The following is a 26,012-nucleotide window of genomic DNA, read 5'->3' as shown; positions in this document are numbered from 1 at the left end:
AATGAAGAGCCTTGGGAAGGTACACAGTTCGGGGGTCAGTTGAGTGGACTACACATGCAGAGACATACTTAACATTGCACAAGGTACATTTCCTAAGTGTCAGGCACTAAACAGCTCCTGAGGTTTTCATCATCAGCAATTTGCATAGATTAACTTGTTGTTTGAACTAGATTAGGCATGTCACAGAGGCCAATATTATGAATAATAACCCATTAATAGGCAATCCTCAATGATATTGTCACGTGTCCAAATAAAAGCCAAATAACATAAAGTTCCCATATTAAGATCCACACTCAAGATTACTTAGGAGAAAAACCTTTTTAAACCCATATTCTACAGCTTTGACAAGCAAATGTCTTTAGCTTTAACTCACCCTGAAAGTATGTCCTAAATTATCTTTAGATAGTAATTACCTGTGGCTTTTAATGAGGAAAATTTAAGTAACGTTTTGCCTTACTATCTTCCTGAATGTTACATTTGTTAGAATCATCTATTTTAATCACCATATTTTATTCACAGGAAGAATACTAAAGGAAAAGGAAAATAAAGGGAGGAAGGGAGAAAGAGAAGGGAGGGAGAGAGAGGGAAAAGCTATCCAAATTTTTCACCTTTTTGTTCTAAATGACAGAATTAAATTAGGCCAAAATTGCATACTATAGTCCAAAAGGTTATTGCTAAAACTTACAGTGATTCTTAAAACAGTCACAAAAATGGAAACAGAGCATAGAATAAGTTTCTGAATGTAAAAGTTCATATCATAAAATAAGTCATCAGACCAATACATCACTATGTCATTTTCAACAATTGTGTCCGAACTTTAGCGTTTGATATTGAAATAGAAAATAAAAAAGGGAACTCCAAAGTTCCTATATGTCCCTGTGGGATTGTGAATAATTCATTCTTGTTTTAAAGTGTATATTATTGTAAATTACCCTTAAAAATCTATGTCATATTTCTAAGCACACTGGAGCAAAATTTTTAAAAGCTGTGGAAGTTCCCGGCACACAAGTTGTTTTTGAGGTACTGATATATTTTGAATAATGGAATAGCACTGAGTTGCCAAAGGGAAGAAAAGAAGTGTTACAAAGACGCATCTGAGCTTCACCATGATAAGACAGGATGGTTGAAGTGGAATGCTCTTGAATGTAGAATCATTTAAATGTGTTGTATCAGTGGGATGTTTGGGACAAGAGATGAATCTAAAATAATTCTATGCTTGGATTGTTGGTCTAGTCCCATGGATTAGTGCGTGTTAGAGAAAAAAAAAAATTAACAGTGATTTTATTCATTTATTTAACTCTGTTAAAACTCACCAATGCCTCCCTGTCTCACTCAGACTAAAAGGCAAAATCTTTACAATTAAGGTCAACAATGCTATGTGTTCCAGTTTCCCATTTCTCCTCTGAGCCTTCTCACCGTGCTCCAAGCTTAGATCCTCAGAGGCCTGCTCCCTGTACAGAGGGTACTTTTCCCCTGATAACTGCACGGATCACTCCCACGTCACTTTCAAGTGTTTGCCCAAGTGAGATCCTCTCAAAGTGGTCAACCTTTACCAACTATTTAAAATAGTCATCAACCTCCCTCCATTCCTAGAACTGACAGTCCTTACCCCACTGTATTTGTTTGTCCAGGGCATTTATCATTAACTACATTCTGTACAATATAGGTGTTCTTATGTTACTTTATTATATATTCATCATAGTCCTGTCTTCTCATCTCCATCCCGACTAAATATTAGTTCCACAAGAGCAGGAATTTTTTTGTCTGTTTTACTCAGTTGAATATTCATTCATTTACCACATTCTAATGCATATGGGCCCAACCCCCCCAATTTCCTTCACAAATTCTGACCTCTAAATTCAGTCTTAACAATGGGGAAAGCCTAGAATTAGTTTTATTTCTATCTGCTTGGTATATACTAAGCCTGGAAAATCTACTTGTATCTTTCTCTAAACTCTATCTTGTTTTCTCATTCACTGCAACTGAGCTTCTGCCTGAATTCCTGTTTAGCTCTCGAGTTTCAAGTTGCAACTATAAACAAATCCCAAACCCGAATCTTCTAGATTAGAAGTTAAACCACTTGTGCAACCACTTACAATAATTATTTACAATAATTTCTTCCTGATCTTTTTCACATGGTTTCTAGATGCTAAATAAGGCCCTACTGCAAACTGGACAGATGGTAAGTTGCAACTCTTTAAATTTTTGTTTTGTTTTGTTTTTTTGAGATAGAGTCTCCCTCTGCTGCCCAGGCTGGAGTGCAGTGACACGATCTCAGCTCACTGCAACCTCTGTCTCCAGGGTTCAAGTGATTCTCCTGCCTCAGCCTCCCGAGTAGCTGGAATTACAGGCACATGCCACCACGCCCAGCTAATTTTTGTATTTTTAGTACAGACAAGGTTTCCGCTATGTTGGTTCAGCTGGTCTTGAACTCCTGACAGGTGATCCACCCACCTAGGCCTCCCAAAGTGCTGTGACTACAGGAGTGAGCCACCTTGCCCAGCCCCCAGCATCTCTTGATATAGATTCAGTTCATTAGTTTGCATGAAATCCTAGGGTAGAAAAATCTTAAGATAGACCAGAAATCTGTATATGTTAATACGTGAAACATAATGTAATATAAAATTTATATAAATGTTATTAATTCTATCACATCTATAATATTTAGTATTGAATATGTTCATATAAATATTTTAAATATGTTGAAATGCCATGCATTTTATCTGTTATGAATCATTTTTATTAAATGATTAGATCAGTATATGGCAAACAAGCCAAAAAATTATGTATGCGGCAAAGAAAAACATTTAAAAAATTAATTCTAGGTTTATGGCCACTATGAGTCCCCTGAAAACTTCTCAGGTAATTTCTAAAGTATTCTTGCGTGTTATAACACAAGATGTTTTAGAACTGTGCAATTGACGGTGATGTGGAAATTCCATGCCAAATATCTAAGTATTCTTGCCAAAAATGTGTGAGGATTGTCTCAAACATGTTTTTATTTTAAATCCCAGAAGGGATTTAAAAGCACATTTTTATATATTTAACATTTTCTTGACATTTTAAGAATTCAGAAATTTAAATACAAGTATGCACTCTAAAAACAATAGACTACAATATTAGAATCTTAGAATTGAAAAATGGCTAGACAGTTGATGGATCTTAACTTCCTCTCAGTAGAGGTATTCCCTCATAAAGCAGCCCTCACTAGTTGTACATCTGATCACGGCATGGTCATTTCCAGAAGCAAGTTGGTCAAATACAATCCAGCTATTTCTGAACAGCTCAAAATGGTGTGGGGAGAGAGTGAGGAGAGTAGCTGTTTTCTCCATATTATAAAATTCAAACCTGGTTGTTAGTCATGTTCTTCTATGAATCCACACTCAGCCTTTAGAATAGTCTCTCTTTAACATAGCGACTCTTCAGAAAATTTGAGGACATTTCTTATGATTGCCTTCCCTAAATCTTTCCTTGTTCAGATGGAAAGGTTTTACTTGGGACATTCGTCTTCTGAAAATCTCAGACTCTTAACCATTCTGCTCTCCCCTCTCTGAATCTACACCCATTTGTCAATGAAATACCCAAATGTGTGTTAACCAACAGACCTATGTGCTTCTACGAGTTTTGTATAAAAGTGAGCTAACCCTTTTTTGTCACTGTATCATACTATATGTTCATATTGAACTTGCTGCAATTCAGAGTGGCCTTTCTCTTCCTGTCTTCATATTCATTCCTAAATATATAAAGGATATAACTAATTTCCCGAAGAGCACAAATGGACTTTTTTTAACATGTGGATATGAATAATAAAAGCAACTTCATGTAGGTGCCATTCATGGTCCAGGCTATAGAGACCTTTAAAATTTCTGAACTTGTTAGTAACCTGCTTAGCCACTTGTATCAATTTTGGACCACCTGCAGTTCTGATAAGCTTGGATTTTACATTTTCCATCAAGCCATTACCAAGATGGTTGAACATAAGAAAACCACTGTAGAACTGCTAGAGACTTCTTTCCAGATTGATCTTAATCCACTATGCAATATTCTTTGGAAACTATTTTTCAATCAGTTGCAATTTACCTAACGTTATGCTTCCATTTCCACATATTATTCACAAGAATATCAGAAAAAATTTTAGACACTGACTTGCTGAAATGTAGAATCAGTTTGATTACATCATTCTCCTATTTTGTCAATTTTAAATATAGCTAAAGAATTTCCTTGGACTACCATTCTTGCTGAATCAATGCTATTCATACTACAATAGAGTATGCTATACAAACCACATAAGATTGCAAAGAAAAAGTAAAAAACAAACAAAAAGTCTGGTTATGTTTCTAACTCAATTACAACATCTCAAAATGGTTGATTCATGTCAAAAATTCTTAATAAATTGGCATCGAATTATAAGGAGAAATAGACCTTCTACACAATTAGCGCTTGCCTAGAAAGGTCAGTGCTGGTATAATCGAAAACAGAAAAGTTGATCTTAGCCAGGCAACCCCTTCTTCAGTCATACTCATATCCCATGATTTTCACAGAGGGCTTGCTTCAATGGAACAACACTGAAAAGAAAACATGGCCTAAAAAATTAATGGAAAGAAACCTTGGAACCATAAAAAAGAAAATTCAGCACAAACAATACCAGAAGTGTTTTAGTTGTTGAAAATGAAGTTGTTCTTATGTAAACTTAAATTACTACTACTGCAAGCCTACGTTCTAAATTTGTCCTTTGAGAATAATAATATCTGAAGGCGAATAAAGATCATGTACATAAGGCATTTTTAAATCATAAATCACTATCCAATTTTAAAGTTCCATGAATTTTACACACTTTTAATATTAACAGGTTTAAATCATTTATCCTTGAGCCAACCTCCAAATATATTGTAAATGGTCTATGACAAAGACAATAATGGATACTAGAATGCAGATTATAGCAGTCTATAGTAGATTGTATGTTGTAGTTATTTTGAATAAAATTCCTTATTGTATGTAGCATTTAAGTGGTATCTTGACAGAATGGTAGTATAACCCTTCCTCTGGAATTCACTTCATCTTGTACCTGGGTCATAGAAATCAGAGTTGATATTACCTTATTTGAAAAAAGAGTAGATAAGAAGGGAGACGGAAAAAGAGAAATCCTATGCGTGCTCAGGATAATTCTCAGCGACAATTCACTTGATCCCTACACTGCATGCTTTGCGTTTCTACCCCATTCCAAGTGGACATAAGGATTGGTGCCCCTGGCCCCTCATTTCTCCCAGCTACGTAATATTATTAAAGTATTAAGTCTTATTTAAACACATCTTGTAATTGAGCAAAGTTTAATAGTTGAAAGTAGCATTTTAAAAAATCAGTGGCCAGAGATACTCTCAAAAATCACTCTCATAAATTCTATTCATTAAGTCATATTGGCCCCATTTTACCTCTCAGAGAAGCAAAAGCAAAAATAGAAGAAAAAAAGTTATATAGTGAATGCAAGGCCATTTTTATTCCAAGAATTTTAATCAGGGAGTTATTATTATAGAAGGAGCCTGGGATATCTCTTTACTCCTTAAAAAAATAGTACTGCTAAAAATGCAAGATTATAAGAACAAATATCAGAACTATTGACTTAGCTAGAAGTTAACTGGAAGAAGGATACGTATACTTCAAAACTTTAGCAGATTCAGCCTCATTAAAACGTTTAAAAGCTTCTAACCTCCAGATTTTGTACTCTTAGGTTAAACATTTTGATATTTAAAACAGAATAATAAATATTTCTTAACTTTTTTTACTTTGATACAGGTTTTCCAACTTAAAGAATTGTTTGCTGAAATACTGTGTTACAAAGCATGTTTTAGAATGCTGCACATGTACTTCCTGTAAAATTCATGATAATAAAATAACTCTTCAAAGACTCCCAAAAGTTTCAGAAATGAGAGAGATATATACATAAACACTAAGAGGCTCTGAGGAGAATAAGTTATTTAAGTTACATTAAATACAGCCATCTTCCAAAGTCCCCCAAATTGAATATCTCGTCACTGTGGCCTTAAAGCACACATGACATAGAAGTCTCCTCTGTGTTTAAACAAAAGGAGAAATTTTCCAATTTCACGGCAATAAAATAGGATATGAAGATAAGATGTGGGCTTGAAAAAGGTGAGGCTGGAGGCGCCATTGCCATGAAAGAAAAAAAACCACATAACCTCTTTAGAAATCCTGTTTTAAAAGTTGAAAACAAAGTTCTGTAAAATTTATACATATATATGTGTGTGTGTGTATATGTGTGTGTGTGTGTGTGTGTGTGTGTAATTGTTTTATTAGATACATCAGCTACCCTCCATATGTACCACACAGCTTGGGAAACCTTTCTCTGCAGGACAGGATCTGATTTGAAGAAATTCTTTTTTTTCCAATTGGAAAAAGTTTTCCTCTTGGAAAGATTTCAGAAATCAATTTACAGGATGTATCGTGATAGCAAGATCTCTTCGAAAAGAATGAACAATGAAAAGCACTACCGGTTCCCTTTGCAGGACTTAGGTAATTCCCCCTACACTACTCTCTCAGGGCATTGAACTTGAACTTGCTTCAAGTTCCTCTTGTCCCAAAGCGCACTCTCTGAAGGCGAAGCAAGACGGCGGTCCCCAGACAGCAACTCTCGGAAGAATGGAAGAAGTGAGGGGTCTCCGTCTCGGCAAAGGATGCAACCCAAGCCCGTGCCTCAACTGTACCTCTTTGCTGATGTGCCTGTGGCCGCCGTTGCTGCTGCGGCCGCTGCGCCTGACCGCCCCTGAGGCCCCCGGAGAGCAGCAGGAGGAGGAGGACCCCGGCGGCTCCCGGCATCGTAGTGGCCCCGACCGGATCCACTTCTCAGGAGCCAGAGGAGTCGCTGCCGCCCAGTCCCCTGACCCTGGCTTGTGAGCTGAGCGAGCAGCAGCTGCTGGGGAAGAGGAGGAGACAGCCCCCTCTGGCTTTGGCCGGGCCGCCGCCTGAGGGTGGGGGAGAGAGAGGACACTCCTCCACTCTCGCCTTCCCCGGGCACGCGGCCCCAGGACGGCCCTCTATTAAAGGATCCTACTTTCCTAGAGCGCTCCTTCCCTCTGAGACCGGATCATTCCTAGCTTGACCTAGTCTCTGAACTTCTTTTCAATTAAAGAAAGTACTTGACATGAAAGCACTTTGAAATCTGTAAAATCCCTACACATGGAAAACATTATTTCTGGGAAATGCAAACAGCCAGGAACTTTTACCCCTTGAGAAAGGCCTGGCAAAACTGTGCGCAGCCACTGGGTACCTAGAAGATCCAAGACGTGCCCAAGGCCAGAGTGTCTGAGAAGTTTCTATTCGAGGGAAGGTGCCCTCTGGGGACACTGCAGGCTGGGGAACTTACTGCTAGGTAGGCTGCTGGGAGGACAGTAAAGGGAGTGCAAGATAAAACAGCCCCCCTGGCGTCTCTGAAATGTTCCTGACCAAAGTAATGGTTACAATGAAGGCTTTCAGTTCAGTTAGGAGACATTTACTTAAAGGTAAAGGCCTTTGCAATGGTTTCCTTCCAGACTCACAATTTCATCCCTACCAGTCCTGGTTTCTCCTCTTTAACTCAGCAGAACTACTGCCATGCCTAGTTTTTGTTGTTATTTGTTCGTTTGTGTTTTACGGCCTAAGTCAGTGGTTCTCATAAGGTTTGAAACAACTCCTTAATGGATTTTGTGAGTTGCAGAAGGATGTCTTTTGGTTTACTCCGGGAACGGTGGTTACTGCAGGCCTTAGTATACTGTGGGGTCAGGGTGCGAGCTGTCCCTCAGTGGTCAGGACAATCCTACAACATATTTTGTCCTTGGACTTCTGAATAGGTCACTGGTCATTCATGTAATAAGTAAACAAACAAACAAAACAACAAAACCTTGCATTATATTTGAAACCTAATTTAAGTTTGTTTCTACATCAAATTTTTTTATGTTGTTTTTGTTTTCTAGGATACATCTACTATATAAATTGAGAAGATAATTTACTTTGAGTTTTTGGACTTTTTTTTTGATGTGCTTTCAGAGAAGCACGTCACTGATGACAACTTTGCCCATGGTATTTGAGTCACCGGCACAATATCAACACCCCATCGATTATATTGGGGTCATCTAAGAATAGGTGCAAACTTCTATTTTATTTTGTCTCCTAAGGTAGTTTTACCCAAGAATTTATATACTGAAACACATATTGTCTTATACAAATAGTTTTCTCTTTTTTATTTTATCATTAAGATGTTGTATTGATTTATTTAAATACTATATTAAAGTTGAGTTTTCTTTCAGTAAAATTAAGAGAGTATTGCTTCCGAGAGAACTGATCACTAGCCAAAGCCCATTCTTTAATATTATTCATGTTTTTTAAATTCTGTTAATATGATACCAGAAAGCTTTATAATCCTTTTACCTTACTGTGGAAATTTTCAAAATGTAGTCTGGCCCATGTCTGCACACTCACACATTATTTTTTATTAATTATTGTTATAATAAACAATAATAAAACTTCTATTTGAGTGTTTATTATAATTGAAACACCAGTGTTTTTAATTTGGTCTAATTTTGCCTGAAAGTGTTTTTCAGGTACATCTAATAACAAAGAGGCACCCTAAATTAACCTTCTAAACCTATTGCTAGGCTCAGAATGATTATATTTACTCAACAATATTATGACCTCAACTCAAATTAGTTAACTAATGAATAAAAAGGAAATGAATAAAAAGGAAAATCAGAATGATGCAGCTGCTAACTCTAATTATAGAATGAAAATATACCATGTTCCCTCTATCCCCTTCCTCTTTACATTTTCCCAGGATTTTATATCAATATTTGTACCTGCTTTTCTGCAGTCACTCCAGTTGCCTGAGCTCCTATTTTACATGAAAATGCCTTGAGAATAAGACTATGATCTCCACTGTCAACTCTACTTGTTTGATTCAGCACATAGAAAAAATTCTTAAATATTTAACCCAAATTAAAATGAACCAGTATATTTAGAGTTATATTTTTTTCAAATAAACCAAAAAAGGTACAATGTACACACAATAAATATGCTCATTTGGAACATTTTTTAAATGTAAATACTCATCTGACAAAGTACGCAATATATCGTCTATTTCTATAATCTCAAAAAGTTTTCTTTCTGATCTTTTGCAATAAATACCCAAACCTCCATTCCCAGAAAAAGACAACTGCTGATCTAATTTTGTCACCATAGATTATAACTATTCTCATATTTCATGTAAATACAGTAATAAAATAGTAATCTTTTGTGTCTGGCTTCTTCCACTTTGCAACATGTTGTGGAGGTATAGTCATGTTGCTTATATCAGTAGTACATTCCTTTTCATCGCTGAATAATATTCTATCTCATTCTAATAGTATCTATCATTCTACATCATATGGATATATCACAATTTTTTAATACATTCAGCTATTAAAGTACATTTGGGTTGTTCTAGTTTGGGGCTATGAAGAATAAAATTTCTGTGATTATTTAAACACAGTGTTTACATGGACATGTTTATATTTCTCTATTCCTATCAATTCCTAGGAGTTATATTATCAGGTATGTAACTAGCACTATACAAAACTGTGGAACTGTTTTCCAGTGTTGTTGTATTATTTTACATTCCTCCCACAGCAATATATAGGAGTTCCAGATGCTCTATGGCTTTATTAACATGTAATAGTGTTACATTTTAGCCACTCTAATGCTTGTGTGGTGATATCTCAATGGCAGTGTCATTTGCACTTCTTTGATGATGCTGAACATATTTTCATGTGCTTAGTGATCATTTGTATATCTTCTTTTGTTAAATTCTTCTTCAAATCTTTGCTCATTTTGCTTTGTTTGCCTGATTATTAATAAGATTTAAATACATATTCTAGAGAAAAGACCTTGTCAAGTACATTTACTATAATATGTATTGTTCTCAATCTGTGACTTGACTTTCCATTTTGAGTGCTCTCAAAGAGCAGAAGTGTTTAATTCTGATTAAATACAATTAAATCATTCATTTGTGCTTAATATTTTTGTCCCTTTCAGAAATCATTGCTTACACCAAAGTTGTGAACATTATCTTCTTTATTTTTTTCTAGAGATTTTATAGTCTTAGCTTCTACAGTTGGGTCTATAATTTATTTCCAGCAAATTTTGGTGTTTGTTTTGAAGTAAAGGCTTAGATAAGGGCTTTCTTTTTCCATGCAGATATCCCTTCACTTCAGCATCATTTGTTGAGAAAGATATAATTTCCTCATCTAATTATCTTAGATCTTTTTTCAAAAGTCAATTGACCATGTGTGGGTCTATTTTTGGACTCTCTTTTCATTGACATATATATATCCATCCTTATTCCACTATCACAGTCTCTATTACTGTAGCTTTATAGTGAGCCTCAAAGTTAGGTAATGTAAATCCTACAATGTTGTTTTACAGAACGAAATTATCTTTACTATTTTAGGTTTTTCACATGTTATATAATATTTAGGTAAAAATTTATTTACTGGTAAAGTTGAATATTTTATTTTTTAATTTTAATAGACAATTGTTTAGAGCTGTTTTAGATTCACAACAAAATTGAGCAAAAGGTACAGAGAGATTTCCCATATACTCTCTGACCCAACACATGCATAGCCTCCCCCTTTATCAACATGTCCCTTCAGAGTGATATATTTGTCACAACAGAAAACCTACATTGACATATCGTTATCACTCAGACTTCATAGTTTACATCAGGGTTTCATGTAATTTACAATTACTTAAATTTATAATGTCATGTATCCAACATTACACTATCATATAGAGTAATTTTACTGCCCTGAGATTCCTCTGTGCTCCACCTATTCATGCCTCCTCCCTGTTCCCACCTCCAAACTCCGGCAACCACTGATCTTTTTACTGTCCCCTTAGTTTTACCTTTTCCAAAAGCTCATATATTTGGAATCATACAATATATAGCCTTTCAGATTGGTTTCTTTCACTTAGTAATATGCATTTAAGTTTCCTCTTTTCATGGCTTGATAGCTTATTTCTTTTTAGCACTGAAAAAATATTTCATTATCTTGAAGTACCACAGTTTACTCTTCCATTCATCTACTGAAAAACACCTTTGTTGGTTCCAAGTTTTGACAATTATGGATACAACTGCTGTCAACATCTGTTTGAAGGTTTCTGTGTGGACACAAGTTTCCAATTCCTTTGGGTAAATACCCAGGAGTACAATTGCCTGGATCATATGGTAAGAGTAAGTTTAGCTTTCTTAAGTCCACATAATTTAAAAAATCAGTTTATCAATTTTTACCCAAAAAAAGGAGAATAGGGAACATGATTGTAATCAGGTTGGACCTATAGATAAATTGTGGGATAACTGATATCTTAGCAATATTTAGACTACCACTCACGAATACAGCCTGTCTTCATTTATTTACATCTTTAACATTCTAAGCAGTGCCTTATAGTTCTCAATGTACATGTCCTTTAGATTTTTTTTCTTTTCTTTTCTTTTTTTTTCTCTTTTGAGACAGAGTCTCACTCTGTCACCCAGGCTGCAGTGCAGTGGTGTGATCTCAGCTCACTCCAACTTCTGCCTCCTGGGTTCAAGTCATCCTCTCGCCTCAGCCTCCCAAGTAGCTGGGATTACAAATGTGTGCCACCAAGCCCAGCTAACTTTTGTATTTTTAGTAGAGACAGGGTTTCAGCATGTTGGCCTTGCTGGTCTTGAACTTCTAACCTCAAGTGATCCACCCACCTCAGTCTCCCAAAGTGCTGGGATTACGGACGTGAGCCACCGTGCTTCTTCTTGAGACAGAGTCTCACTATATGACCCAGACTGTAGTGCAGTGGCACAGTCATGGCTCACTGCAGTATCAACCTCTTGGGCTCAATCAATCCTCCCACTTCAGCCTTCTGAGAATACGGAACTATACGCATATGCCACCTCACCCACACCCAGCTAATCCAAATTTTTTTTTTTTTTTTTTTTGTAGAGATAGGGTCTTACTATGTTGCCAAGGCCAGTCTCGAACTCCTGGGCTCAAGAAATCCTCCCAACTTGGCTTCCCATTCATGTACATGTCAACATAATTTCTAAAATTTAACTTGTGGCCTGGTGCGATGGCTCACGCCTCTAATCCCAGCACTTTGGGAGGCTGAGGCAGGCGGATCACAAGATCAGGAGATCGAGACCATTCTGGCTAACACTGTGAAACCCCATCTCTACTAAAAATACAAAAAATTAGCCAGGCATGGTGGCGGGCGCCTGTAGTCCCAGCTACTTGGGAGGCTGAGGCAGGGGAATGGCGTGAACCCAGGAGGCGGAGTTTTCAGTGAGCCAAGATTGCACCACTGCACTCCAGCCTAGGTGACAGAGTGAGAGTCCGTCTCCAAAAAGAAAAATAAATAAAAATAAAAATAAAAGTAAATTTAAAAATTACTTTGTGTTTCAAGTTTTTGAGTGCTATTATAAATATTTTTCCATTTAGTTTTTCATAAATTTAGTTTCATAGTAATATAAGTGATGTAGGTTGTATACATCAGATCCTAAAAAGTTGTTGAAATCACTTGTAAGTAGTTTGTATGTTGATTCTTTAGGATTATTATACATAGGATTATGCTATCTAAAAATAAAGGCAGCTTTATTTCTGTCTTTCCAATCTGTATGCTTTTTAGATTTTTTCTTGCTATTTTGCTCTGGCTGTGACCTCTAGTTAAAAAGTTGAATAGAAATGGTAAGAGTGGACATTTTTGCCTAATTTCTTATCAGAGGGAAAAAACATTCATTGACCGTTATGATGTGGCTCTAGGTTTTCAACAGATGCTCAGTATAAAGTGGAGAAAATTCTCTTCTTTTGCTGAGAGTTTCTTTGACAAAATAATATTAAATTTTGGTAAATGCTTTTTTTGCATCTGTTTATATAAACATGATTTGTTTTCTTTGGTTAATACGGTGAATTATAGTGACTGATTTTCATCATTAAACAAAATTCATGGTCCCGCAATAAATCCCAATGAGTCATGATGTATTATCCCTTTATATGTCACCAGTTTAAATTTAGTATTTTTCTTTCTTAAATATATAATTGTTTTATTTCCAAAAGCTTTTGGAGTACATGTCACTTTTGGTTGCATGAATGAATAGTATAGCGGTGAAGTCTAAGATTTTAGTGCACCCATTTTGCGTGCACCTGAGTAGATTAATTAATATTTTGTTAAGTATTTTTGTATCTAATAGTCAACAATACTATCCTGTGCACTTAAAGGATAATGTAGATCTCGTGTGAAGTGTTCTTGCCACACACACAGAAGAAAGGGACATGAGGAAACTTTTAGAGGTGATAGACATGTCTATTTCCTTGATTATGGCATTGGTTCACGAGTGTTTGTATATGTCCAAGCTCATCAGATTGTATACATTAAATATGTACAGTGTTTTCTATATCAATTATACTTCAATAGAACTTTTTCTATTTAAAAAAGTATGTTTGTTTGTATATTTATGAGGGATATCAGTCTATGGTAATTTTCTTGTAATATCTTTATCTGGTTTGGGTATCATGGTTATGATGACCTTACATAATGAGTTGGAGAATATTTCTTTCTGAAACAGTTCATGTAGGGTTTCCATAATTCCTTCCCTACATCATGTTGGATGGAACTTCACCAGTGAAACCATTTTGGGCTATAGTTTACTTTTTTGAAAGGTTTTATTATAAATTTCAAATATAATGTGTATTAGTCTGTTTTTATGCTGCCAATAAAGACATACCTAAGACTGGGAAGAAAAATAGGTTTAATGGACTCACAGTTCCACATGGCTGGTGAGGCTTCACAATCATGGCAGAAGGTGAAAAACTCTTCTTACATGGCAATGGCAAGAGAGAATGAGAGAGACATAGAAGCAGAAAACCCTTATAAAACTATCAGACCTGACTGAGATTTATTTACCACCTCGAGAACAGTATGGGGGAAACCATCCCATCATTCAATTATCTCCCACTAGGTCCCTCCCAAAACACATGGGAATTATGGGAGCTACAGTTCAAGATGAGATTTGGATGCAGACACAGAGCCAAATCATATCATTCCACCGCTGGCCCCTAGCAAATCTCATGTCCTCAGATTTCAAAATCACGCCTTCCCAACAGTCTCCCAACCTCTTAACTCATTTCAGCATTACCTCAAAAGTCCACAGTCCCAAGTCTTATCTGAGACGAGGCAAGTCCCTTCCACCTATGTGCTGGTAAAACCAAAAGCAAATTAGTTACTTCCTAGATACAATGAGGGTACAGGCATTGGGAAAATGCAGCCATTCCAAATTATTATTTTGGGAGAAATTGCCAAAATAAAGGGGCTACAGGCCCCATGCTAGTCAGAAATTCAGTGGGGCAGTCAAATCTTAAAGCTCCGAAATGATCCCCTTTGACTCCTTTGATTGTCTCACATCCAAGTCACACTGATGGAAGATGGGGGTTCCCATGATCTTGGGCAGCTCTGCCCCTGTGGCTTTGCAGGGTACAGCCTCCCTCCTGGCTGTTTTCACGGGCTGGTGTTGGGTGTCTGTGGCTTTTCCAGGCACACAATGCAAACTGTCAGTGGATCTACCATTCTGGGGTCTGGAGGACAGTAGCCCTCTTCTCATATCTCCACTAGGCAGTACCCCAGTGGGGACTCTGTGTGGGGGTCCTGACCCCACCTTTCCCTTCCGCGCTGCCCTAGCAGAGGTTCTCCATGGGTGCCCTGCCCGTGCAGCAAACTTTTGCCTGGACATCCAGGCGCTTCCATACAGCCTCTGAAATCTAGGCAGAGGTTCCCAAACCTTAGTTCCTGACTTCTGTGCACTGGCAAGCTCACCGCCACATGGAAGCTGCCAAGGCTTGGGGCTTGCACCTTCAAAGCCATGGCCTGAGCTGTACCTTGGCCCCTTTTAGTCACAGCTGGAGCAGATAGAACACAGGTCACCAAATCCCTAGACTTCACATAGCAGAGGGACCCTGGGCTCTGCCCACAAACCATTTTTTTTTTTTCCTAGGCCTTCCAGTCTGTGATGGAATGGGCTGCTGCAAATGTCTTTGACATGCCCTGGAGACGTTTTCCCCATAGTTTTGGTGATTAATATTCAACTCCTTGTTACTTATGCAAATTTCTGCAGCCAGCGTGAATTTCTCCTCGGAAGATGGGATTTTCTTTTCTATTGCATTGTCAGGCTGCAAATTTTCCAAACTTTTATGCTCTGCTTCCCTTTTAAAACTGAGTGCCTTTAACAGCACCCAAGTGAACCCTTGAATGCTTTGCTGCCTAGAAATTTCTTCTGCCAGATACCCTATATCATCTCTCTCAAGTTCAAAGTTCCACAAATTTCTAGGGCAGAAGCAAAATGCCACCAGTTTCTTTGCTAAAATATAACAAGAATCGCCTTTGCTCCAGTTCCCAAGCAGTTCCTCATCTTCATCTGAGACCACCTTAGCCTGGATTTCATCATACATATCATTATCAGCATTTTGGTCAAAGCCATTCAGCAAGTCCCTAGGGAGTTCCAAACTTCCCACATTTACCTGTCTTCTTCTGAGCCCTTCAAACTGTTCCAATCTCTGCCTGTTACCCAGTTTCAAAGTCATTTTCACATTTTCAGGTATCTTTTCAGCAGTGCTGCACTCTACTGGTACCAATTTACTGTATTAGTCCATTTTCATGCTGCTAATAAAGACATACCTGAGACTGAGTAATTTATGCAGGATAGAGGTTTAATGAACTCAGTTCCACATGGCTGGGGAGGCCTCACAATCATGGTAGAAGGCAAAAAGGAGCAAGTCATGTCTTACATGGATGGCAGCAGGCAAAGAGCACCTGCACAGGGAAACTCCCCCTTATAAAATCATCAGATCTTGTGAGACTTATTCTCTGTCTCGAGAACAGTACGGGGAAAACCGCCCCATGATTCAACTACCTCACACCAGGCCCCTCCCACAACACATGGGAATTATGGGAGCTACAATCCAAAATGAAATTTGGGTGGGAACACAGAGTCAAATCATATCATGATATTTTAAGTAAATATAGAATTACTGTTCAGATTTTCTATTTCTTCTTACATCAGTTTTAGTGATTTGTACCTATTAAGGAATGTATCTATTTTGTTTAGGTTGTCAAATTTATTGGCAAAAAGTTATTCAAAATAGTTTTTATTATCCTTAAATGTCTATAGGATCTTTAATGATACCCCCTTTTCCTGATAATTTGTGTCTCCTCAATTTTTTTAACATCATTCAAACTAGAGGCTTGTCAATTTTGTTGATTCTTTCAAAGAATCAGCTTTTGACTTTACTACTTTTTATTTTATTGTTTTTTAAATTTTCTGTATCTTTAATTTCTACTTGAATATTTAAAATTTCCTTCCTTCTACTAATGTTGGGATTACTTCACTCATCGTTTTATTATAGCTTCTTATGGTGAAAGTTTAGATTGACTGTAAACCTTTTTTCTTTCCTAAGTATTAAAGCACTATATTTTCCTCTAAGTAGAGCCTTAGGTGCATCACACATATTTGAAAATTGACAAGTTTGTATTCAATGAAAAACTTGAAATATTTCTTTTGTGTTTCCTTATTTGACCTACATGTTATTTTTAAGTATGTTGTTAATACTCAATTTTTTAGCTTTTGCTAAAAATAACAATATCTTATTGCTGATAATAATATTATTATTTTTACTAGAAATTTCTAGCAAAATTTTTTTGCTAGATATAACAATATCTTATTGTTATTAATTTCTCATTAATTTATTTATGGCCAGAGAACATAATCTGCATGATTTCGATACTTTTTAACTTACTGAAACTTGTTTTTTATTGTAGCATATGGTATATCTATACTTGTGAATATTCTATATTCACTTGAAAACAATGGTATTCTGCCTTTCTTAGGTGGGGTATTCTGTAAAGGTTAATTAAGTGAAGTTTGTTTATAGCATTTTTCTTTATACTTATCATTTGCTGTTTATTTGTTCTATCGATTTCTAAGAGATAAATGTTGAAATCTCCAACTATAATTGTGGCTATTTCTATTTCACCTTTTATGTCTTCTGTTAATTATCTATTGCTTAGTAAATAATTGCTACCAAGTTTAGCAGCTTAAAAAATTGAACACTTATTATCTCAGAGTTACTGTGATCAAGAATTCAGAAATAATTTACTCAGGTAGTTCTGACGTGGGGTCTCTCATGAGGTTGCAGTGAAGATATTAGCCAGGGTTATAGTCATCTGAAGGCTAGAATGGGGCTAGAGGATCCACGTCTAAGACGGCCATTGGCAGGAGGCTTTAGCTTCTTGCCACATGTGCTTCACCATAGGGGTCCTTGAGTGTCCTATGCTGTGGCAGTTGGCTTACTACAGCAAGTGATATTAGAGACAAAGAGGGCATGGAGAAATCCACAATGCCATTTGTGACTTAGTCACAGAAGTCACACACACCTCTTCCATCAAGTTCTGTTTACTGTAAGTAGATAAATAAGTACAGATTACACTCCCAAGGGACAAGAAATTAGGTTACACCTTACAAAGGAGGAGTATCAGAAAACATGTGAGTATATTTTAAAACCACCACAATCTTATAAGGTTTGTCTTCATTTTAAGATTAAGAGTTCTTCATCATAATATTTCTACTCATGATGAAGCTCTATTATCAGTGTCTACACATTACTATTGTTATATCTTCCTCAAAATCTGATCTTTTATCACAATTAAATATCTCTCTTTATCTCTGGTAATATTTTTTCTGCCAAAATCCATGTGCATGATATTCATATATCCACTCTATATATTTGATAATTAATCTTTGCTTTGCATATTTTTCTCATCCTCTATCTTTATGTATAAAGGTTGTCTCCTATAGTCAGCCGATAATTGAGTCTTGCTTTTTCAAACAGGCTGATAATTTTTGCCTTCTTCCTGGAGTGTTTAGCACTGTCCAATGCAGTATCACTAGCCTCACATGACTAGCTAAATTTAAATAAGTTCAAATAAAATAAAACTAATAATTCAAGTTTTTCAGTCACCTAGTCATTTTACATATTCTAAAGTCACATGTGGACAGTATTTGCGAACACAGCACATTTTCCTTGTCACTGAAAGTTTTATCACACAGTGCCGGCTTATTATCTGTAGAAGGAAAAATGGCATAAGAGAAACCAACCCCGCTGTCTAATCCCAAAACACAATTATTTTCTGTTTGATTTCTGTAGCTCTACCTAGGAAAAAAAAAAAAAAAAAAAAAAAAACAGCGTTTAAGGGTTAAAATTCTAAAATATTAAAAAAAATTAATAGAAACAAAAAAATCCCTATGGAGAATAGAAGTAAAATAATTTAATATGTGGGAAAAAATAAGTTGGAAACATCTTTGAAGAAAGGATACACATAATCTGGATTAACTCATGTTGGTTTTTTCCCCTCTAAAACTGCTCAGTTTTTCTAAATACAGAATTTAATACAGAAATATGAATTTAAGATTTTGATCTAATATCATATATTCAATTCTACTCAAAACTTCATTTAAAGTAGATTCAAAGTAGTTCTATCATTTTTTTTAATAGGCTAAGGAAAGTAGTATCTATCTTGTACTTAGGAGGCAGCGATGGATTTTTAAATGAGATTTATCATGATTAGATCTCTATTTTCGTAACCAGTTCTATCAGTGCAGAGGGCTGTTTGGTAGAAAATTACTAAGACAGGTGGAAGCAAATAAAACTAATAAGAGGGCATTGTGTCATTCATTCTTTCATTCACTCATTCTCATATAATTACATACTGCCTGCTACATGCTAAAAACTAGACACTGTCATTACTACAGAAAACAAAATAGACAAGGCCCACTGTCACAGCACTTACATTCTACTGGAGAAATAAATAATAAATTAGCAAAAAGTTTTAAATGAGTCATTAGAAACTGTTAGAACATTTATAAAGGAAAGAAATGAGGTGATACAACAGTAACTATAAGGTGAAGTTTTCTTTAATAGGGTGGCAGGAAAACCTCTCACAGGAGGTGACATTTAAGCTGAGATCTGACAGCCGACAGCACTCCAATGAATGCAGTGTTAGTGGAGAGGAGAGAAAATATTTTGTAGATGTTTGGAACAGTGAATTCACAAGACTTCCTAACCAACCGGATATGGGGATTTAAGGATTATTCTAAAGTTTCTGGCTGGAGCAACTGGCCGTCTGGCAGTATTAATAACTGAGATAGGACATAGAGAAAGACTGCCAGGTATGAGTTAGATGTGTTGAAGTAATTGCCATTGGAGATGTCCAGCTGGTTATTTTTAGTTCTTATGCAAGCATTTCATAGTCATTCAGGGACAGAGCACACAGTCAAGGGAATAGATTTCTCTATGAAGTTGAGCAATGAATGTGGAGGAAATAATTCAAAAACATAGCTAGCCTAGACACAAAATAATTTAGTATATGCTCATTTGCATCATAAATTAATGAGGAGAAAACAGAAGTATCAACTATAATGGCTTAGACAATTGGGTGAACAACTGGAAAAATAAAATTGAGTTAGAACTTCACTAAATGCCATACATAAAATTTCAAATAAATTGAGTAATTAAATGTGAGAAATGTCAAATTATTTAAAACAATGATAATGAGTATGGCAAGGAAGATAGATACACAGTTATTATAGAAATAAAAAACAATTGTGTTATATACCAAACACAATCAATTAGAAAATGAGAATCTATTCATACTAGTTTTGAAAAATTCTATCTAGTAATCAATATAACAAGAAATGCATAAGGCAAAGATATAAAGCAATATTTTGAAAACATCCAGGTAACATAAAAGATGACCTAAATAAATAAAAGATTATTCAATACTTTTAGATAACAATATTCAAAACATAAAGAGTCCCTCCAAATTAATTTGTAAATCTAATTCAATCCTATAAGGAAATTTTTTTCTTTTTTTCAGCTAGTCCTTCTTTTGGGAAACCAACTGTTGTTTGATTTTTTGGTAGAAGGAGGGGTCTTGTCATCCAATACAGAAAACAAATCAGTTTCCAAGAAACTGATAAGGGAAACAGTGTTAAACATTGCCAATCAGAAGCTCTTGCCCAAACAGGCCTCCTAACCTACATCTGATAGTATAAAGAAGCAGAGATAAGTTCAAATTTATTATAGTGGCAATGGTGGTGATGCTTCGTCAGTAGTATCAACACCAGACCTCATTTCAGTTCATTCAACTGATATTAATTGAGGGTCTACTATGTGACCAGCATTGTTTTAGGTGCTGGGGATACAGTTATCAACAAAACAAAGACCTCTGATTCTCTATAACCTGAAAGCTTTTATTATGGGGAAAGAGGGAAGATACAAATAATAATTATAATAATTAAGTAAATTATACATTAGGTAATAATAAATGAAAAAGTCAAAGAGATTTGTGGGGGCGAGCAGTGCCTGGAGTAGGTGACTGGGATAGGCTTCAGTGAAAGCATGACATTGCAGAAAAATTTGTCTTAACCATGGTGCTATAGAAAACAGACCCTAAAGGAAATACATTTGTGCTAACATTTTATTATGAAGTACAATCCCAGAGAAGCAGGAATGCTGGAAAAATGAAGTAAAACAGGGAATTAGATAGAAGACAATAAAGGAAAATATTGTTGAGCTGGACACAGATTTATAGCAAGCCAATTGCTTAGCCATGCAAGACATTTCCAGAAACTGCATGAAGCTACTCTGCCTCCAAAAGGAGGAAAAGGGAAAAATAATTTGTCCACTGACTCCATCACCCTTTTGTCAAAGTTCACTATTTAGGAATTAGCCCCCCACACTTCTGAGTTGCACGTTTGGGTGCTTAGTAAAATGAAGAGCGAAGAGCTGCTGCCCATGTCTTGAAACTTAGTGGCAACACAGGAACCCTAAAAAAGAAGCAAAAGAAAGTTTGTGCTCATATGTTAAAGAGGGACCAGGAACACCAGCAAGAGCAGGCCAATCAGTCTAAAGTAGAAGAAGCTGTTATAGCAGCAACCTAGCTTGAGGCCTATGGAAACAGGGCAGGTTGTCCTTGGGTACTCTGTGTAGAAAGCAGGATATGTGCATAGAGCTGAGGTGGGGTGTAAGTTAAAGCCAATGCAAACTTTAAGACATTGAAGGATGAAGAAAGGGGTCGGCAAAGTCATAAGAGAGGCCAGCAAGAATGGGGACAGATCATGTTAGCCATTATGAACACACTGGTTTTACACTGAGTGAAAACAGTAGCTATTGCTATTTTACTTTTTTTCTTTCTTTTTTTTTTTTTTTTTTTTTTTTTTTTTTTTTTTTTTTTTTTTTGAGATGGAGTCTCGCTTTGTCGCCCAGGCTGGAGTGCAGTGCCGTGATCTCGGCTCACTGCAACCTCTGCCTCCAGGGATCAAGCGATTCTCCTGCCTCAGCCTCTTGAGTAGCTGGGATTACAGACGTGCATGACCATGCCTGGCTAATTTTTGTATTTTTAGTAGAGACAGGGTTTCACCATGTTGGTCAGGCTGGTTTCAAACTCCTGACCTCATGATCCACCTGCCCCTGCCTCCCAAAGTGTATCTTATATTTTTAAAAGATACCTCTGGATGCTGTGTTGAAATAGCTTGAAGTCAACAAGTACAGACAAAAGATGATCACTTAGCAGGCTACTGCAGAAATCTGTAACTGTGATGGTGTCTAGAACCAGAGGGTAGCTGAGGTGGAGAGAAGAGGTGGATACTAGTCATATTTTAAAGATAAATCTCACCAGATTTTCTTGCTTCACATTTTTCACAAAATCAAAATTCCAGCAGATTAAGAACTTAACTTAACTTAAAGCTAATTTTTAAAGGCAGTGTTAAAAGTGTTAAAAATAAAATTATAAACACATTAGAAGAAAATATAGTAGAAGATAGGGAAGCCTTCTTAACACCTCAAAATTGAAAAGCCATAAGTAATATTAACATTACAATAAATAAAATGAACAGATAAGCAACAGACAGGTAGAAAGTATGTGTAACATATATGAGATAAAAACTTAGTACTTCAAACATATATCACATCCTTAGAAATGAACAAGAGAAGGCAAATAATTCAATAGAAAAAAATTAGTAACATATATATTGAGGATATTCACAAAAGAGAAAATGGGAAGAGTAATACACATAGAAAAAGATGCTCACCCTTGCCAGTTAGCAAGAAAACACAAATTAAAACAATTAAATGCCAGTTTTCATCCATCAGGTTGGAAACAAAAAACAAGAAGTTGGAAATATTCAAGAGTTGGACAGAGCACAATATGGGATGCTCATGTACTGTCTATGGAAATGCAAAATTTCTAAACACATCGAGGAGTGCAGATTGACAAAATATGCTTAAATATAAAATACCTAAAATCTCAACCTAGCAAGTTCATTTCATGTCTATTACTGGGAAATATTCTCATGTAACTAAAAAAATCTATGATCTGGGTGTTCCCTCCAAAAAGAAAATAATAATAATAATAATAATTTTAAGAAGCTATGCACAGTGTTCTTTGTACTAGTGAAAAATGAGAAGTCTCCTAAATTTCTTCCAACAGAGGAGTTGATAAACCTATGAAGCATATATACCGCATACAAGAATAAAGTATATTTTTAGATCCTAACATGGAAAGATATATAATATAAATGCTACCCAAAAAAGGAAGTTGACTGAAAAAACACAGGATAATACTCATGTGATAAAAGGGTATGATGATTGTCTGGGTAAAAGTTATCTGAGTTTCCACAGTTGTTAGATTAGATAGAAAAAGATAAAGTCATTATTAAGTCATTATAACATTAAAATAACTATCTTAATAGCTCAATTTTAAAATTAGTTCCCAAACTTCAGTGAAGCATATCCCTGCATGTCATTCTAAATTATTGGTCAGTCTCTTATTGATTATTAGAAATTATTTCTAATAGTACAGTAAAAAGTACAATATAAATCACCTACAATATGAAAATGAAAATTATGCAAAAACTATAACGTTGCATGAAGTCATTAAAAGTGACCTTGGGAACTACATAAGGTACAAACCAGATCATTTGAAATTAGTCCAGTTAGCAATTAAAGAAGATAAAATGAAGAAGGATAGTAACAAGATGAATGCTTTAAAAGAGAATGATTTTAAGATCAAAGTGCTTAACAAACCACTCTCGCATACTTAAGTAAAACTGGACTGTTTAAGGACCTTGTTACAAAGGCCAAATGTGAAATAAATAATTTTATATCATGTTTTCACACAATATTATCAGAAAAATTTACAACAAAACACTCTCATTTCATTCTTTCAGTATGCCATAAATAGGAGCAGTTAAAATGATCTTTTATTTTCATAAGATAAATATTTGTTTTATATTTTTAGTCTCATTTTCAGGATAAAAAGCCAAGAAAAGCCTTTCCCCTCTATCTACTTTGAAATGTTGTTCCTTTTTACAAATTATACAAACCTACCCTCAAAATCATTTGAAAGTGTATTTGTTTACATTTCCTATATATGCATTTAATTTAGTGAATCATAAATTTTTAATTTTTGGCCGGGCGCGGTGGCTCACGCCTGTAATCCCAGCACTTTGGGGGGCCGAGATGGGCGGATCACAAGGTCAGGAGATCGAGACCACGGTGAAACCCCGTCTCTACTAAAAATACAAAAAATTAGCCGGGCACGGTGGCGGGCGCCTGTAGTCCCAGCTACTCAGGAGGCTGAGGCAGGAGAATGGCGTGAACCCAGGAGGCAGAGCTTGCAGTGAGCCGAGATCGCGCCACTGCACTCCAGCCTGGGCGACAGAGCGAGACTCCGTTTCAAAAAAAAAAAAAAAAATTAATTTTTAATTTTGTTTTAGTCTTTCTGACTGAAGATGGCAAACATTGACTAAAAAGAATTAAAAATGTATTATTCTAATTCCCAAAAATAAAAAAATGTAAAAAAACTAAAGGAACGTTTAAATATGTTTTGTAAGTTTATGCCTATACTTCTGATATTATTAAAGCTTAAAACTACACAAATGTGTACTTGTATGCACATGCCTAGACTTATAAAAATAAAATTATACTCATGCAACAGATTTTTTTTCAAAAGCTAGAGAGACAGACTATGTGCCAAATATTATTCTCAAAATTGATCAATACTAATTAAAACCCTAGAATTATTTACGAAATATGACAAGTTGATTCTTGTTAAAGAAAAAATTATTCTGACATTTGTTAAAAAGATAAGAACACTTTACTGATGACTGCTTGTGTGTGTGAAGGATGCTGCAATGGGGGAAAGAGATTGACCTCAATTCCGAATACAAGAAGTACAAGTGGGGATTCATAGCCAAGGAGTAGATTGTGAGGTCAGTGGATGAAAACTTACTAAAAGGATACATCAAGGGCAGGGAGATTCTTGCCAAACCAACTTAACAGGATTCTTGCTAAAGTTATGCCAGAGTGTCCTGATATCAGGGGTAGGAGACTCACTCTTGGACTCAGCAGGATTCTTGCTAAAACTGGACTCTGAAAGGACAAACATGGAAGTCCAGGGTCAAGGCCTTATCCAGAAGAGGGCTCATATAACCTAACTAAAGTTTGCTCAAGAAGAGGGTCTTAGTTACCTTAAAAAAGTTTTCTTAGGGGGAAATAGGTTACAAATAGCCAAAACAAAATTTCAATTAAAAAAAAAAGAACAACCAGGGAAGACATTAACACTTCAGCAATTTGGAAATAAATCAATTCAATAGTGTATATTTAGATTTATAGGTAAAATCCTTATGAATTAAGGGAAGAAGGTTGACCCTATGATCATTAACTATGTATCAACTGAGAAAAAAATGAAACAGGTGACTATTGCATATCTTACAGAATAATTAATATCAAATAAATTCAAATTTTAACAATACAATAGCATTTCAAAAGTCTACATGAAAATTATAAAAGAACATATTCACATATGAATAATATAGGGGTAGGAAAGTTCTTCCTAAACAAATCATAAAGTTCCAAACCACCAGAGAAATATCAGCATAATTTTTAACATAAAAATGTTAAATTTTTTTCATGTGAAAATAACCCACATGTAATGTTAAGTTACAGGCCAAAGTCTGTGAGGAATTTTTTTCAACATATAATGGGTGCATGGTTTATATACATGTTTTTTAAGTTTCTGTGAACTACTAAGAAGAAAGCAAGCAACCCAGTGTAAAAGTAGGCAAAGAATATTAATAAATAATTCACAAGAACAAAGATTCAATTGGAAAAAAGACACAAAAATTTTTCAACTAATTATCTTAGATAAGATATTGTTTTAATTATGAAGTATCTATTTTTACTCTGATGGGTGAAATAAATTGAACAAACAAAATCTAAAAGTTAATCCTACCTAATGCTGATGAACATACAGAAAAAATATTCTCAAACCTTGTTGTTGTAAATTATTATCATTGTTTTGGGGAACAATTTGGTAGAATCCTCAACATTTAAAACATAAATTTCCTTTGTTCTAATTATTCCTCTTGTAGCAACATATGATTCATATACACAGTCTGTTTTACCTCAGCCCATATTTCTCTAATGTGAATTATGAGTACTTGATTCATAAATAAGATAATGGGTGCAAATATCACATAGAATCTGTGTAGGTTAATACATGGTTTTTTTTCCAGGCAAAGGAAGTACAGAAAGCATGAATAGAAATACAATCTCCAGCATAAAAGGAAAACGCCTACAGCTGGGCTGATTCAATAGTATTAGGACTCCATTAAGAAGCAGCTCCTGCAGCCAACTTCCCATAAGACCTGCCCTCAGCCTCACATAGCCCTCATCTCACAAAGGTTTCATTGCCCATGTTAAGGGCCTCCATCCAGCTCACAGCTCTTCTTCAACTGCACTCTTTCAGCACCTACTCTTCAGCATTACCATTTAGTGATTTTGTACACTTTTTATATCCACTGTGACAGCCTCCAAACACAAGAACTCTTTTGCCTGGGCAGCCCACATTGACTC

At 35.7% G+C, this 26,012-nt stretch overlaps 1 protein-coding gene across 2 annotated transcripts in view; it reads right to left on the bottom strand.

The window, feature by feature from the left end:
• Positions 1-6,992, bottom strand: part of LAMA2 (laminin subunit alpha 2) — a 621,494-nt gene extending 614,502 nt beyond the window's left edge. For both annotated transcript variants that reach the window (XM_073022454.1, XM_073022455.1), the window contains exon 1: positions 6,720-6,992. In XM_073022454.1, the coding sequence (XP_072878555.1) occupies positions 6,720-6,831 (112 nt within the window). In that variant the 5' untranslated portion in view covers positions 6,832-6,992. The remainder of the gene's footprint in view (positions 1-6,719) is intronic.
• Positions 6,993-26,012: the final 19,020 nt, after the last annotated feature.

The sequence above is a fragment of the Chlorocebus sabaeus genome, chromosome 13 (genome assembly GCF_047675955.1).
Source record: "Chlorocebus sabaeus isolate Y175 chromosome 13, mChlSab1.0.hap1, whole genome shotgun sequence".
NCBI lineage: Eukaryota > Metazoa > Chordata > Mammalia > Primates > Cercopithecidae > Chlorocebus > Chlorocebus sabaeus.
Note: the sequence above shows the minus strand (reverse complement) of the source record. Positions and strands in the feature narration are given on the sequence as shown.